This window comes from Phoenix dactylifera, chromosome 18 (genome assembly GCF_051530095.1).
Source record: "Phoenix dactylifera cultivar Ajwa chromosome 18, Ajwa_hap1_PhDact_Kaust_v1.1, whole genome shotgun sequence".
NCBI classification, from domain to species: domain Eukaryota; kingdom Viridiplantae; phylum Streptophyta; class Magnoliopsida; order Arecales; family Arecaceae; genus Phoenix; species Phoenix dactylifera.
This window is the reverse complement of record NC_143207.1, coordinates 17596565-17613677: the sequence shown is the minus strand read 5'-3', so window position 1 is coordinate 17613677 and position 17113 is coordinate 17596565. Positions and strand designations below refer to the sequence as shown.

Genomic DNA, 17113 nt, shown 5'->3' with positions numbered 1-17113 from the left:
GCCTGGATTCATGATTTCTAATCACAAAGCCCACTCCACCTCTATCTCCGTCACCAGTGAAGCTGCCATCGAAGTTAACCTTGAAAAAACCAGAAGGTAAGGGCTCCCAAGAGACCAGAATGATCCTGGGTGCTACATAAGCTAAATAGGAGCTCCAGATGTTCCTGGCCGACCTAGACCTTGACGATAATAGTACTGATGATCTCTGCTGCATGAAGTGAAGTCCTATCTGCCACTATCCTCAGGTGCATTTTTCTGCCCTCAAAAATCTGGATGTATCTGTCCAGCCATATGTGATAGAACACATATGTGCACTTGATACCCCACTCCAGAGTGCTTGGTCACCGCCGAGCTTCCTTCAGCTGGTCTAGGAATTCCTCTATCGAAGCCACCTCTTGTGGTGAATCTATGACCCAACCCCACACCTGATTTGCATGGGGGCACCCAAATAGTACATGACTGATGATCTCCTCCTCACTGGGACATCCCTCACATGCTGAAGTGTCATGCACCCCCCGCCTTGCCAGCACACTTCTCGTTGGCAAGCAGCCCCTGTGAGGACCCATGCGGGCGCATATTTAGTCCCACATCAGTTATTCGCTGGGTAGATCTTGGAGACTTATATAGAATCAAAGAACCCAAATAATACCTTTCGGCCAGCCATTTTGGGTAAGGTCCTAGGTTGTTACAAATGATATCAAAGCGGACCCAGCTTATAACCTATGTGGACTAAGAGACACTGCAACATAGATCTATTGGGGCTAACCACGAGCAAATCGTGGTGCTTGTGATTAGATTTAAATGGATTTGAACTCTTAGCCTGACGAGTACGTTAAGGCTTAAACGAATGGAGTATGTGAGGGCCCATGCGGGCGTGTGTTTAGCCCCACATCAGTTATTCGTTGGATAGACCTTGGGTACTTATATAGGATCAAGGAACCCAAATAATATCTTTCAGCTAGCTATTTTAGGTGAGGTCCTAGGTTGTTACAGCTCCAACTATCTTTCAAAGATAAAAGGTGACATAGGGATGAATACGAAGCCTTCAGATCCACCCACCATCCATTCGACTGGCTGACCCCTCGCTGACCAGGGCCTGTAGGTCACGGGCACCCACTTCGTCCCTCCAGTCGCACTCCACACCCTCTTGTCCCTGGTCTCCCCAGTAGGAATTGGTAAGGCCAAAACCCTCTCCGTCAGCTGCTCCTCAAAAGCTCTGCACACTCAATCCACATCCAATCTTTGATAGGGCCAAAACTCTCTCCGCCAATTGCTCCCCAAAAGCTTTGCACACTCGATCCGTATCCCATCTTCTCTCCCCAGGTGCGAGCAGGTCACATACTCTTCTTTCTGCTAGGCACTCTGGGTCAAATATGGTGGGCCACTGCCCGAGAGGCAGCTCAGCATCAACATCTCGGCCATCCCCAATGACCCATCTAATCCAAAGGAGCACCATCGGAGTACGGGTGCAGATCTCTCTCCAGATGGAGCAGCGGCACCTAGTGCGAAAGACCGACCCAACCACCCGCTCCCCATACTTTGCCCTCATCAGCATGCACCATAGGTTCTCGGGATCTAGAAGGTACCTGGCCACATGTCTCGTCGCCATGATCTCTAGCCTAGCTATCAGGGAATGAACTCTCAGACCTTCCCATCCAGTTGGCTGACAAATCAGGTCCCACGCAAGGAGGTGAGTGCTGTGTCCTCCCTCTTCTCGCCTCTCCCAAATGAAGCTTCTGAACATCTACTCTAGAGACCTCAAGGATACCATCAGAATAATAGCGTTAGATAATAAATAAACTGGGATCGAGCTAAGGACCGACCTGACAAGGGTAATCCTCTCCATTATCGATAAGGCGACCGCTTGCCACCCCTCCAGCCTGTGCTTAATGTTATGCTCGATGGCTGAGAAGTCCCCTCGTCGCAGTCACGGACTAGTGATCAGAACTCTCAAATATCTCAAAGTGTTCCCCTGCTCTCCCATGCCCAGGATCTCCATGATAGTTCTCTTTAGTCGTAGCTTCATCTTCGGGCTAAAACAAATCACAGATTTAGCCAGATTTGCTTTTGGCCCGAAAGCCTCACAATACGCCACCAAAATCTCCCGTAGCATCTGTACCGAATGTCTTGTAGCTCGAGCCAACAATAAGCAGTCATCAGCAAATAGCAAGTGGGAGATCTGGACCAACCCCTCCACCAATTTATAGGCCTCCAGTGACTGAACCTCAGTAGCCTGCCATAGCCATCTGGACAATACATCTGCCAAATGATACATAAGAGAGGCAATAGCGGACATCCCTACCACAATCCTACCGCAGACTCAAAGAACAGTGAGGGTATGCTATTCATTAGGATGGCAAAGGAAGGAGTCCGGATGCACCCCAAAATCCATCTAATCCACCGCTGGTGAAAACTGAAGCTCCCTAAGGATTGTGCCAAGAAGCTTCAGTTTATGGTGTCATAGACTCCTTCCATATCAAGCTTGATGCCCATCAAGCTCCTCCTTCCAGCCGCTTTTTGAAGATCGGCCATGAACTCTTGGGCTATCAGCAGATTGTCGAAGATGTTGCGCCCCCCAAAAATGCCCCTTGCTCAGGGCAGATGAGCCTTGGTAGAAGTCTCCCTACTCTTCTCACTTTAATATTTGTAACTATCTTGTATAAGGTAATGCATAAGCTAATCAGATAATAGTAGCTCCACTCTGAGGCATCTTGTCTTTTTGGAATCAGAGTGATGAAGATCTACTTCCACTCACATGGCATGCTGGCCAAAATGAAAAACTGTTAAACAACCTTAGTTATATCTTTCCTGATAATGTGCCAATATCTCTTGAAAAATACTAGAGGATAAACATCCGAGCCCGGTGCCTTCTCCTCAGCTAGTGACCAGAGTGCCTTCTGGATCTTCGTACTTGATACTGGCCAAATCAACTCTGCGTTCTTCTCCTTTGTCACCCTCAACACTGGTGCATGAGTTGTGGGTGATCCCCTACCACCCGACATGACTGTCCATCTGGATTTGAAGATTGCACTAGCATACTCCTAATAGCCTCAAGGTCCTCCATCATCTGCCCACTACTCTTACTGATGCTGCTAATTCTGTTTCTCTACTAGCAAATGACCGCCGATTGGTGGAAGAACTTGGTATTCCTGTCTTCCTTCCATAACCCACTGAATCCTCGACTTCGGGCTCCATAGGATTTTCTGTTGCCGAAGAAGTGAGTTGTGCATAGCTAAACAGGCTCTAAATTGTCCTTACTCCTCCTCCGTCAAGCCCCCCCTCCTCCCGCTCCTAGAGGTGAGCAATTGAAGCCTCAATCTTCTCAAGCCTTCTGAAGATGTTCCCCATCTCTACCCGATTCCACTTCTTAAGTCGGCGTTTGGTCAACTCCAACTTCCCAGTCACCCTATACATCCCATTTCCCTGCACAGTTATCTGCCAAGCCTCCTTTACAACCTCCCACGACCCGGGGTAGGAAAGCAAAATCTTCTCAAAACAAAAAAGGCTACCCGTGATGTATGAAATGCCCGTTTCAGCACATACAAAAAAAGGGCTAAAAAAAGGGCACACAATCGAGGTACTCACCATAATAGGACAGTGGTCCAAAGCTATCCACGGTAGATGAGACACCCAAAAGTCCGACCAGTGCTGAATCCATTCCGCCATGGTAAACACTCGGTCAATCTGCTCCAATACTCTCGCTTGGCCCCGTCTGTTATTGCACCAGATAGATCTCGTCCCGATGAATCCCAAATTAACCAGTCTATTCGCCGCAATGAACTCCTAAAATTTTCTGACTTCTATCTTACATGAGAATGCCATATCATTTATTTATTCGACTGTCTTTCAACTACATTTAGCAAATTTTAAATATAAAATATAGTAAAAAATTTCAATTTTGATTCTACTTTGAAATACTAATTACCATAAATGTACTTTTGCAGTTAGATCCCAAAACATGATGGAATTTTATTACATTCATTTTATCATAAACTAACGGACCAGATCAACGAGCTTATTATTCTCAAAGAATTCCACTCCACTATCCCAGTGGTTTGACGGACGGTAGGGACGGGATGGGCTCAGCAACATATCGCGGTCGCAGTACGAGGCGATAAACCGGTCCCGGTTCGGTCTAGACTTCTCTCGATCTCTTATCCCACGATCCCTCGAGAAACCTGAGTTTGCTTGTTAGGGTTCCACTTCGTCGCCTCTCCCCCTTTTATTTTAGGAGCGCTAGCGATAGCCGCGGTCGATCCGGGCCGCCTCTCTTCCCAATTTCATTGGCAGATTCTTCTTTACCCTGGGGAGCGATGATCGGCGCCATCCTCCCCCTCCCCGCCCCGCCCTCCGATGGCAATCTCGGCCCTATTCCCCCTGCCCAACTCCCCGACGAGAAGAACGATGACGAGAAAGCTAAAGAAGACCAACCCGCCGCCGCTCCGGCGCCGGCGGTGGCGACCCACACGAGGACCATCGGCATCATCCACCCTCCCCCTGACATCCGGATGATCATCGAAAAGACGGCCACTTTCGTCGCCAAGAACGGCCCCGAGTTCGAGAAGCGCATCCTCGCCAACAACGCCGGCAACGCCAAGTTCAACTTCCTCATCCCCTCCGATCCCTACCACGCCTACTACCAGCACCGCGTCTCCGAATTCCGCTCCCAGCTTCAATCCTCCCAACAACCCGCCGCCGGCGCGGACTCCTCCCAGCAGCAGCAACCGCAGCCGCCCCCTCCCCCCGATTCTTCGGCCCCCGCCGTACCTTCTGGCGATTCTGCCGCCAAGCCCGATCCCGCCGCCCCGTTCCGCATCCCCCCTCGGAAGGTCCTCGAGCCGCCCGAGGCCGAGCAGTACACCGTCCGGCTCCCCGAGGGGATCACCGGGGAGGAGCTCGACATCATCAAGCTCACCGCCCAGTTCGTCGCCCGGAACGGGAAGGGCTTCTTGAATAATCTCTCGAATCGGGAGGCCACCAACCCGCAGTTCCACTTCCTGCGGCCCACCCACAGCATGTTCACCTTCTTCACCGCGCTCACGGACGCCTACTCCAAGGTGCTCATGCCGCCCAAGGGGGTCGCGGAGAAGCTGCGGAACGGCGTGACCGACATGACCACGGTGCTCGAGCGGTGCCTGCACCGCCTCGAGTGGGAGCGGTCCCAGGAGCAGGCGAGGCAGAAGGCCGAGGACGAGATCGAGCAGGAGAGGCTGCATATGGCGATGATCGACTGGCATGATTTCGTCGTGGTGGAGACCATCGAGTTCGCTGACGACGAGGATGAAGAGCTGCCGGTGCCGATGACACTGGAGGACGTTATCAGGAGGAGCAAGATGTCAGCTTTGGACGATCAAGTGCCGATGGAGACCGTCGAGCCAGGAAAGGAGGTGGAGATGGAGATGGACGAGGAGGAGGTCCAGCTTGTAGAAGAAGGCATGAGGGCGGCGAGACTGGATGAGAATGGCGAGGTTGAGAACAAGAGCAAAGCAGAGGCGGCTCCTGCGGATGAACCGGAGCCTCCAATGAGGATAGTAAAGAACTGGAAGCGGCCAGAGGAGAGGATCCCTGCCGAAAGAGACGCGACCAAGTTTGTCATCTCCCCGATCACCGGCGAGCTGATTCCGATTAATGAGATGGCCGAGCACATGCGAATCTCGCTCATAGATCCCAAGTACAAGGAGCAGAAGGAGAGGATGATGGCAAAGATCCGGGAGACGACCCTTGCTGCCGATGATGAGATCTCTAGGAACATCGTGGGGCTCGCTCGAACCCGTCCTGATATCTTTGGGACCACGGAGGAAGAAGTCTCGAATGCTGTTAAGGCGGAGATCGCGAAGAAGAAAGATGAACAGCCGAAGCAGGTCATATGGGACGGGCACTCCAGTAGCATTGGCCGCACTGCGACTCAAGCCTTCTCCCAGAGTTTTTCCGGCGAGGAACAAGCGGATGCTAACAATAATGATGATGAGAGGACTCTTCCGGGCGCTGCTCCTCCTCCTCCGAAGCCCGGTGTACCATCAGTGCGTCCTCTCCCGCCACCGCCGGGATTGGTTCTGAATATTCCTCGTTTCCCTCCAAATGCAGCCCCTTATTCTTCCGCCAGCGCCGCCAGTGGAGGTATGTTTGCCCCGCCGCCAAGGCCTGGAATTGTCCCCATGATTTCATCTGTGAGGCCTCCAGCTCCATCAATGCCTATGACTTCAACCCAGCAGCCTGTTATGATGAGCCGGCCACCATCCATTCCTGTACCACCACCCCCTGGATCACAGTTCACTCCCTTGGTGGCTCCCCGACCATATATGCCCATGCCGCCACCTAACATGCCAATGGTCCTGCCGCCGCCTCTTCCACAAGGGTTGCCGCCACCACCTCCTCCCGAGGAAGCTCCTCCACCGCTACCTGATGAGCCGGAGCCAAAGAGACAGAGGACTGATGATGTTTCACTCGTACCAGAGGATCAATTCCTTGCTCAGCATCCGGTAATGGCTATTATGATCTTGAACATTTCCTGTTGTTATATGCTTCTTTTTTCTTCGAGATTTTAGTCTTGTATTTATTTTAATCATTCAATGGATTGACTAATGATTACAGGGTAAACAACTAATTCTACCTATTACTTTTGTAGGGACCTGTTCGCATTTCTGTATCTGTTCCCAATGTTGATGAAGGAAACTTGAAAGGCCAGATGCTGGAGATCATGATCCAGTCTTTGTCTGAGACTGTTGGCAGTCTCAAGGAGAAGATTGCTGGGGAGATTCAACTTCCTGCTAATAAGCAGAAATTGAGCAGCCGAGCAGGATTTCTGAAGGACAATCTTACTCTTGCTTATTACAACATTGGCGCTGGAGAGACACTAACTCTTGCTCTAAGGGAGCGTGGTGGGAGAAAGAAATGATCTCTCCTTTTGTTGCATTGGAAGGTTACCATGGAAACGTTTTCAGGATGAGACTTTTGCTTTCAGGAGGTGGATATTAAAACTTACCTAGGTTAGTAACTGATGAAATTTCCTGATTCTTAGTGCAGATGTGCAATTAGGTTGTGATCTTTTCTGATGTGTTATTGCAGAATGCCATGTCTTCCTCCAGAGTGCAAGGCGGCCATGGCATTATCTATTGCTATTTTGTACTTATGGTGTCCACTACTCTCATTTCTCTCTCTTTTGTAACTGGTGCATTTCTTGTGTATGTTTTACAACTATAAATGATATTAAGGGTCTATTGAATATTTTTTAAGTCAATGCCTTCTATGTCCTGTATAATTTCAATTCTACTGCATGGTCCAGAGGTTCTACTTTCCATAGGGCAGTTTCTAAAAGGTTGGTTATATTATTCTTTATGTTATAAAGGTTGATGATGCTTATTATACATGCAATGCCTTTTACACCATATTCAGCAGTTCCCATGTAGGACCGATTGGGTTACAGGTAGTATTCTTTTTTCTTTTCTTTTCTTTTCTTTTTTTAGGTTTAAACCAAGAATTGCCGAATCGGTACCGAATGTCGTACTGGTCGACATCCGATCTGGTTCGGTACCGGTTTGGAACCAAGCCCATACCAAGAGAATACCGGCTGGAGCTGAAAAAAAACAGAAAGAGAGCGAGCGGGGGAGGGACGGAGAAGGAGCACTGCAGATGCTTGTGGGGGGCTAGAGCCCGCAGGGGCGCAGTGGAGGCCGAGCCCGCGGCCGCGTTCCCTATTTTACTTAAAAATTTTCAAATTTTTTTTTCCTCCGCCGCGCCCCTACGACCTCTACCGGCCCGTTGCAGCCCTTCACAGGTATCCGCGGCGCTCCTTTCTTCCTCCCCCGCTTGCTTTCTCTTTCTCTTCGCCTTCTCTGGCTTTGGTAGCGAACCGGTTTTAAAATCAGAACAATACTTCTAGACCACTGGTACAGTTCAGAACGGACGGAACCGTCCGGTTTGGGATGGTGTGCCGTATGGTTTGGAACAAGTTTTGAACCGTTAAATAAATTTATGTGTAGAGTCTGCAGCATGCACACAGGTTTTGATGTCTCGCCAAGCAGTTTTAAGACTCCACTGTATATGTTAGCTTCATGCCTTAAGATGGACTCATAATCTGATTATGTTTATGTGAGTTTGAGAGATATTCTGAGAGCATTTTAAACTAGCTCTCAACATAAAGTTGTTGCTTCATGAAATAGTATCAGGTTTTTGACCGAAGCAATGAGTGCAAGGAAGGAGCCTGGCATAAATCTTAATAGGCTGTTCCATCCTTCTAAGCGTTTATGTATTCCCATTTGGGACGAAGTAATTGCATCTAAACATAAGTTTATTGGATGGGATGATTACCTACCCAGTCATGGAGCCTCTCCAATATGGTGAGCTATTTGTTTAGGAGCTAAGTGGATTAAAGAGCATATTTGTAGTGGAAAGAGAATTAACATTCTGAAGGATCCATGGATATCGAGCACTTCTTCCCCTTCTTCAGTTCAACAACCAGAGTCTCCTTCATCTTTGCCTACTTCGGATACTCATAAAACTCCATGGAAAACTAGAGTACATGCCTCAAATTTTAAGAAAAATGAATATATTATTAGAGAAGAAGAAGACATGAAATTACTTGAACTTGAATATGAAGCTTCCGAGGATCCATCACCATTGTAGAGAAACAAGAGCAAAAAGAAAGCAATTGACATGAATGAAGATTGGGATTATTCTTCTATTGCTTATTGTTATACTTCTACTATTGTTGATCAGCTAGAACTCACTTCATATAATGATGCCAAGGGCATTGGTGTTTGGGAGGATGCTATGAAAGAAGAGATTTCAGCTCTTAAGAAGAATGAGACATAAGATTTAGTTCCTTAGTGGTATTTCTCATATTTCTTGTAAGTAGGTTTATAAGTTTAAAAAAAGAGTGATGGCTTTATTGAGCGCTACAAAGCTAGGCTTGTAGCAAGAGGATTCTGACAAAAGTATGGTGTTGATTTTGATGAAGCCTTCAGCCCAATTGCAAAATTAACTACTGTCGGAGTACTTATTTCCTTAGCAACAAGCAAAAAAGTTCTATCATTCAATTATTAGTTCGACAAGTTATTACATGTTGCTGTTACTTTGGCAATAATAGCAAAGTCTATTGTGGCATTTCACAACATCAACAAGTTTAATGTTGTTGGCATGAACTTCGCAATAAGTGAAAGTGTCGAGATTTATTGTCAAATCCTAATATTCCTAATTATGTTAGAATTCTATTTCTAGTTTTATTCTACTTAGTTATTCCTTTTAGAGTAATTATCTTTATTCTTTAGTGGTTATCAAGTCTTATCTTTTAGTGGATGTTGGTTTTTGAATTTGAATAGGAATCAAACATCCCACCCATGTAATGCTCTATTTAAAGGGACCTTTGGTATCTTTTTTTTTTTTGATACAACGGTAGCTCAAACAACTGTAGTGTGAGTACAGCCAGTAGAATCAAGAAAGAGAAAATACGTAAACATGAAGGGGTAGCTACATGAGTAGTCCCTAGAACTACACTAGAATGGCGAGCAACAAAAGAGGCAATCTAGTCAGCCGCCCTATTGGCCTCCTTGAAGACATGAACTTTTTGAAAGGAATCTAAGTCTCCCACCAGTCGACAGATGTCATGCAACAACGGGTGCCCACACCTATACCGGTTCTCTCTCTGAATCCAATCAATCATGATAGAAGAGTCCCCCTCAAGATACACCCTGTCTGCATCAAGCACCCGACTCGCAAAGGTGATACCCTCCCAAGCTGCCTGAAGCTCAGTCCCACTAGCAGTCATGCCCGGAGAATGCCGTCCTCCTACTACAATCAACCTAGATGCATGGTCCCTGATCACAAAACCAACTCCACCGCTAGCTCCATCGGCGGAGGCACTGCCATCAAAATTCATCTTGAGATGGCCCGGAGTCGGGGCATCCAAGAGAAAAAGGTAAATATGGACGCTGTTGCAATAGAGTGGGTGTCCCAGATTTTTCTAGCCATCCCAGATGAATCCGCAGTAATGGCTATAGTAAGCTCTCCTTTAGTGTAGTGTGAAAAAAGAGAGAGAATGTGAGTGAGAGTTGTCCTTCTTGGTGAGACTTGGAAAGTGCCTTTTTGCGTGGTTTAAATTTTTAATATAAATATTTTTTCTCTCTCCTAATTATTTTCTTCCGGCATCTTTTTTCTAATTTTTGTTTGATTTTGTTCTAGATTTTGGATCGGCACGGTCGATCTACTCCACATAGCATACCGTTCTACATGTTTCACATCAATCATCTTAAGAAGGTTTATGTTTATTGTTTTTCTAAAAGATGTCGTCAAGATTGACATTTAAAACCGCTATCATCACTCTCTCATCAGAATGAGTTGCTAAGAGATAAAAGCTTAAACATGCCTCAATGAATTTGAAGGTAACCTACATAACATGACAGGAGTGAAAAAGAGAAGTTAAACCACCAGTTGAATCTAAGACAAATATATTTCAGCGTTTTCTGAAGCCCTCGGAAAATTTAGCAGTACTTCAGTAAGCTTGAGAAGCAATTCTGAAATTAACATCCACTCGGTGGGATCTTGGGTATTGATGGCGCTGATAAACATTTTGTCCAGCATCTTACAGCTCTTAAGAACAACCTCCAGCAGCGTAATTTCTTTCTCACAGTCCGTTAGGACTTTGTTGATGATGTGACTTGCTTCACCGTAAAAAGAAACTTCAGTAGTGCGAAAAAGGTTGTATATCTGAACAGTCTTGAGATGCAAGAGGGACGACATGGCAAGTTCTAACATTTCCCAACCTTCGCTCTCAGCAATGTCATAATTTCTTCCAACCTAAATTGTCAAGGTAGAAACATCAAACATGGAAGAAAAAAGTAATGTATTGAGCCTTGAATTTTCTCCTTACATATCCAACCATCATCTGAATATCTACAGCAAGAGTCGCCAGATAATGTGAATTTATCAGCAAATGCGCGATCCCTTTAATTTCGCATCTGTTCAAACTAGCACCCAATTCCAGACATGTAGTGCTAAAAACTGAATTTTCAAGAATTGGCTTCCCCATCAAAGCCATATTCTGCACACAGTAAAACAGGTATAAATGATTATCTTTTGATGAAACCATAGTTTAGTCAGAATCATACTTCATACCAAGTCATTGAATCAATAAATGGGATTCAGAAGTCTATACAACTTAAACATAAGATTTTTGAAAAGACGTGAAAATTTCTAACCATAACTAATAAGCCTTGAGACAAGTGAGTATGTCAAATGCCCACGTCAATAAAACTATACTTTTCATTTCTAGCTGAGCCAGATAGAAAACATGAGTTGACAGCGATACTAATGCTTTTCTGACTTCTTGCCATTCTTTGCATATAAACAGGACTAAATGGAGTATTTTAGGCTACCTGATCATCATGTTTTGCTCTGAAAGTATCGAAAGCATGTCAACAAGTTTCATAGAAGGTAAAGAGATACCAAACATGGGAGGTTTTCCAGTCAGAACAGAAAAGATTTAAAGCACAGGGGTGTCCCTCGTAGGAATTTCATAATGTCAGGATAGGCAGTCATTCAGAGTTCAACTAGACATGCTACAAAGTGGCTGTATTCAGAAGCGGCTTTCTCCACATGCTGCAGATGACATGCTCAAGTAGTCAAGCTATGGCATTGTTCTGCAAAATTCATGATTGCAACTATCATCTCGTTCAGTGAGCCTTAACGAACAACACTTTTGGTGTTGAACCTAGCATAACTATAGCAAATTTACAAATTTTAGCTTTGAAAGTTAGCATAATTTTCGCACAAAATTGAAGAATGCCAGACAAAAACTACTGGTGAATAAGCATTTGCAATGACCATCCGAATAGGCTTAGATAAGAATTGTTAATAAAAGTCTTAATTTGTACTTTTTTATTTTTCAAGATATAAGAAATCTAAGCACAATTTCTTAAATAAAGTTTGATACTATGAATTCAATGTGTCATTTCATGTATAAACAGATGCCTTATATGCAATATATCGAAAAAAACACATTGAAAATGTGTTTTTTTTTTAAAAAAAAAACTAAAATCATCACACTTCACAATGTGAAAAACAGCTGTTTGTAAACAATCACATAAAATGTGGAATCATGCCTTACATTTCTACAGAAAAAAAAAGAAACAAGTTGGCATTGCACCGAGCGACACTGCCCTGTATCACCTGGTACTGCCTGAAATGAGGGCGTGTACCACCCCGTACCATCCGGTTTTGGGTGGTAATGTGATAAAAAGTTTTTTTTAAAAAAGGGTCGGGACCTGTCTCAGTATGGGATGTGTACCATACCATACTGTACCAAACTACTAACGTATCAGTTTGGTATCCATTACCAAGATTGTGGACCTTGATCGTCTATCTATATTCTCATGTTTATACCATACTGGGTTTCTCACTACATATCAAAGCTTAAATATTAGAATTAGTGGATGTTTTGATGGCTGCATACCAGGATGCACCAATTACAGAGATTAAGAGTAAACTTCAGTACTAAATGCAAACATAAAGATAGATTAGACACCTGTTAGACACATTTCATGATAAGCAAGTGTGTGGATTATCTGAATTAGGTTTAACAATCAAACCCATTGAAATATTCAACCAAAGGTAAACTCCTCAAAATCCATGCAAGAACAGCGGCAGTAACAACAGTGACAAGATTAATAGTCAAGGTCCAGCTATGATGGAGGTAGACACCGTAAGTTTTTCTTTTTTTGTCTCAACTTTCTTTGTTTGTTCTTTCTCTTTCTTTTGCTTCCTCTTACCTCTCTTTCTTTCGTCCCTTCTTTCTTGCTATTGTTGCAGCTCTTTGTATCTCTGTAATACGACTTTGGTGGTAATAAATGGTATCTTCTCTATTTATAATAAATTACAGGCACTTCTGTGCATTACTAATTATCATCAATTACTAGAATTTTCAATAAACTAGAAATGATAATGCTTGTCAAACATAACATAGTTATTTATGTGAAAATTTTATTCTACTCTTCCCCCCATAACCATGTATTATTTTTCGACGATTCATCATATTGGCATGTTTTATCATGCTGTTCTTGTATCATATATCCATGCCAACACTTTATAGATCCATATCCAAGTGTTAAATAATAAAGATATATATTGCATTCTGGTTGTTACACATCTTTGTATGTTTTAAGTTGAAATCATCATTTAATTTATGCCATTTACTTTTTAATAATGCACGGAAAAAATGTTTTATAGAAGTAAATAGATTAACAAGCATGTAAGTACTCTAGCAAGCATGCTTTGAATTGAGCTTCACCATCGAATTACTAAACCTTTGTATCCATCTTAAAGGAATGCAAGGGAGACATGCACTAGCTTCTTATGCAGAGCTGCCTTGCCTCTCATTGGCCAATGCCATCTAGGTCCCCCCTCTCTGGGAAAAGAGAACTGCCACTTCCAGCTCCTTGAGTAAAGGAAAGAATCCAATTCCTACATTTAAGTGAACTATGAAGATTATCAAAATAAATTTTAAAATCATATTTTTTATAAGTTTCTAGTAACTAATGTTTGAAATTTGTGGCCAAAATTTCATTTCATTGTTCATTGGTAACTTAAATCAAGCATTCAATCTGAAGCTCCTGCCTCCCTATATTGTCATGGGTAAAATATACTACTAAAACTTAGGAGGCATCATGTGTCATGTAATGACGATTAACAAGAAAAAAAGGTTGAAAACAAAATTGAAATTGACGAGAGGTTGGAAAGTAATTATTGGATTGTGATTTGAAATAAAGAGAAAAGCTTTAGAGGATAAGGATATAGGAAACCATAAAATTAGCATGTACTATATGAAAATAGAATAATTTCATATAAACATAATTGTACACGTTATAACTGCGCAAGAGATATCCCATTTAGAAAGTCTTGAATGTGTTAACAAACAAACAACTTTTTAACAATATTTTTGCAGTGCATATGAAGTTGTGAGAGGTACTCCTAAGCAGTCATATGACCTCAGATGCCTCTATGCATGAACAGAAAAACTTGACGGTAAAAACGTATGACAGTAATGGTTGCATTTTTCTATGGCTTAGAGGGCAACAAATTAAGAAGGTCCATGCATTGGCGATGGGTATAGGAGAGACAGAAAAGTTGAGGTGCAGGGGTTACACAAAAGGCAGATAGTTACTGAGTATTTTGATGAAATTTTAAGATTTTATCGCCAATAGATGATGTAAGAGTGAAATGAGGTGATAAGGTCCCTTCCAGCAAAAAAATTCAAAGGTTTTGTCAAGGAAAGAAGCTTGAATTTGTCAAATTGCCAAAGGGATCCAACTTGAAAAATTAAATGAAAGTTGCAAGCAGAATTTTAAAAGCCTTACCTTGACGAACTATGTAGCTCAAGATAAGAATGAATGGTGAGAAAGGATTTCTAATACCCACTACAAATAGCTTAAATACGAAATATTGCCAGAAGTCTTAATTTACATTCTTCCTATGAAGATATGAGCAACCTAGCATAGATCTTTTCTTGAATTTTGATTTAAATTTACCCATCTCCAAATCATTTTTCATGAAAGACTTTGATGGTTGAGACCCATTTTCCCTTTTGAGTTAATATCAACAGGGCTTTTAAGGGAAATGCCCGTCCGGTGCTCGGGAAGGGCTGGCCATAAATTTTAATGGTGTTCGACTTTTTGCCTTTTCCTTTCATGGTTTTGTAACTAATGTTGAAGCTGAGATGAGAGCTGTCACTGAGGAATTGACTATTGTGTTGCCAAAGGTTTTTGTGAAAATCCAAGTAGAGAATGATCCCTTCAATTTCCTTGATCCTACTGAGAATTTTGCTGGCTGATTTTCACTGCTTTTGGAATGTTTGGTATGAGCTTTTAAAATTTAGGGATTTGGAAGCCTCAGTGAGTCTTCAAATATCACATCCATTTAAAGAGGTGAATATGGAAGCTGACTACCTTTCTAATCATGCCTATGATCAAGAACAAATTGACGGTTCCTTTCAGAAGCTATGCAAACATCAAATGTTAAAAAAGATATTGATCCATTTGATGTTTTATTTCTTGCATAGCTCTTTTGAGCACCTTCAATCTTTTTTGTATCTCTTCTTTTGTATTCGAATAAACTGGTAGGTGTCAGCCAAACCCTGACTCACGATGAGGTGATCTTGATAGAAAGAAAAAAAAAGAGAGAGCATACTAAACTTTAAAAATGAGTGAATGAAATGTTGAGAAGAATGAAATATCCTGCTTTTTGGACTTGTCTAATCCTCAACACTTCATAAAATGTGAAAAGCTGGTATGCTTATCTGTTCGCAGGAAAACAACCATACAGTAAGTATTCGCATGCCCTACATTTTGAAGAAACAATCAGATCACATTGAGGAGGACTTTGAACTGCTTATATTTTGCAACAACGACAACATAAATCAAGACAGAATTTAAATATAAATGGGAAAATTAAAGATTAGATAAATGGTAAGTATGAGAAAAATCAATGTAGATAATGACAGAAATAGCAAAGTACACTGAAATATAACAATTATCAGATTTACATTTAAAAAGAAATGAAAATGAATGAATATAAAAATACTCCATTTGCTACATATAAATCTACAAGTTATCATATATATATATATATATATATATATATATATATATATATATATATATATATATATATATATATATATATATGAGACTAGAAAAAGATATTGCTCCATTGCTCGATGCTTTTGTACTTGTCTTCTGCATTTCAGTTATTTCATTCCTTTAAACTATTCAAAATTCCAAAAAGAAAAGGAATCCGTAGTTGACATTGTCAGTATCTTATATCCATGTCCCCTAGCTTTAGATGATATCAGGATTCTCAACTAAATACATATTACAACCAAAGCTTGAAATATTGCAATTAGTGGAAGTTTTGATGCCTGCATACCTGGATGCTCCATTGACAAAGTTTAAGAGTTTTAACATGGCTAAGACTTTCAAGAAGTTTCACCGACATATGGTCGCCAAAAAGAGTATAAGCTGTTCTGAACATGCCCGTAAAATTAAGACAAGCATGTGTAACAGATGATAAATTTTTAATAGAGTAGCCAGAATGCCGCATATAACCACTGATTTCGATAGACAACAGGTATGGAGCATCAATTATTAGATCACCGCTTGCATAAAGGACATCAGACACATCACATATCTTTAATTTTTTGAGTTTATGATTTGGAGAATATATGCTGAGATGCTTTCTGCTGTTGCATCCATACAGAGTTAAACTTTCAAGAAGCGGGAAGCCAGAAGTATTCAAGTCTGACACAATTATGACATGGTAGAGCTTCAGTGTCCTCAGCGAGCCAAGACACAAGGATGGCAGCAGATTTAGAGCACAGCCTCTCAATCTCAATGCTCTTAATTCACCACACTGGGAAAACAATCCAGGCATCAGATTGTATAAAAAAAAGTGCAAGTTGCCACTATGGTATCCAGCGATATAGTCCATATCTAGCTCTTCTACATTATGCTGCGCAGCAAAGCGGAGCCATGCATCGAGAGTGCAATGACAGATGCGGCTCTGGTCGACACGAGCGCAAAATTTCTTAATCTTTGGAGCATTGTAAAGCATCAGGCAATAGTTAATGAATGATTCAATGGACCAAAGCGAAAATTCAGGCTCGTGGGTGCCGAAGTCCAAGACAGGAACCTGAGTCCACAAGTGCCTCCATCTTCTTGACAGAATGCTTGTTCGGACGACCTGACACATTGGCAAGAACGATAGGATGTGGAGGAGCACGACCTCGGGCAACTCACTGATCCTGTCCTCCATCGGGCAACTCCTGTGTTTATTTTATATTCAATACCATATTAATCAATTAAGTCTCATGCAATTAGCAGCAAGAACAGCTGCACCCTCTTGGAAACCATAGTCACACAGAAATTAAGATTTATTGCAAGAATTATGGGTCCACAAAAAAAATCAAGAAATGCAAAGGAAAGAGTGTATGTTTTATATTCAAGACTGTGCTTATCAACTCAGTGTAATCCAATCAGCAGCAAGAACAGCTGCATCCTTTTGGAAACCATAATCATACAGAAATTAGGATTTATTGCAAGAACTACGGGTCCACAAAAAAAAAAAAAAA

General features: G+C 42.6%; 2 protein-coding genes across 3 annotated transcripts; one reads left to right on the top strand and one right to left on the bottom strand.

The window, feature by feature from the left end:
• The first annotated feature begins 4154 nt into the window (after positions 1 to 4154).
• On the top strand, positions 4155 to 7237 carry LOC103714453 (putative splicing factor 3A subunit 1). Of its 2 annotated transcripts, XR_605223.6 has the most exons (3): positions 4178 to 6479; positions 6626 to 6986; positions 7066 to 7237. XR_605223.6 is itself a non-coding variant. In XM_008801705.6 (2 exons), exons 1-2 carry the CDS (start codon positions 4314 to 4316, stop codon positions 6893 to 6895), a joined length of 2436 nt encoding a protein of 811 aa, XP_008799927.4. In that variant the 5' UTR covers positions 4155 to 4313; the 3' UTR covers positions 6896 to 7237. The 2 variants fall into 2 exon arrangements, 1 of the variants encoding a protein (XP_008799927.4); XM_008801705.6 differs by having other exon boundaries at positions 4155 to 6479; positions 6626 to 7237.
• A 3033-nt stretch (positions 7238 to 10270) lies between these two features.
• On the bottom strand, positions 10271 to 16797 carry LOC103714491 (F-box/LRR-repeat protein At3g26922-like). Its single transcript, XM_008801757.6, has 4 exons — positions 15913 to 16797; positions 10874 to 11035; positions 10486 to 10791; positions 10271 to 10381 (listed from the first exon to the last, which is right to left on the bottom strand). Exons 1-4 carry the CDS (start codon positions 16795 to 16797, stop codon positions 10271 to 10273), a joined length of 1464 nt encoding a protein of 487 aa, XP_008799979.5.
• Between the last annotated feature and the right edge of the window lie 316 nt (positions 16798 to 17113).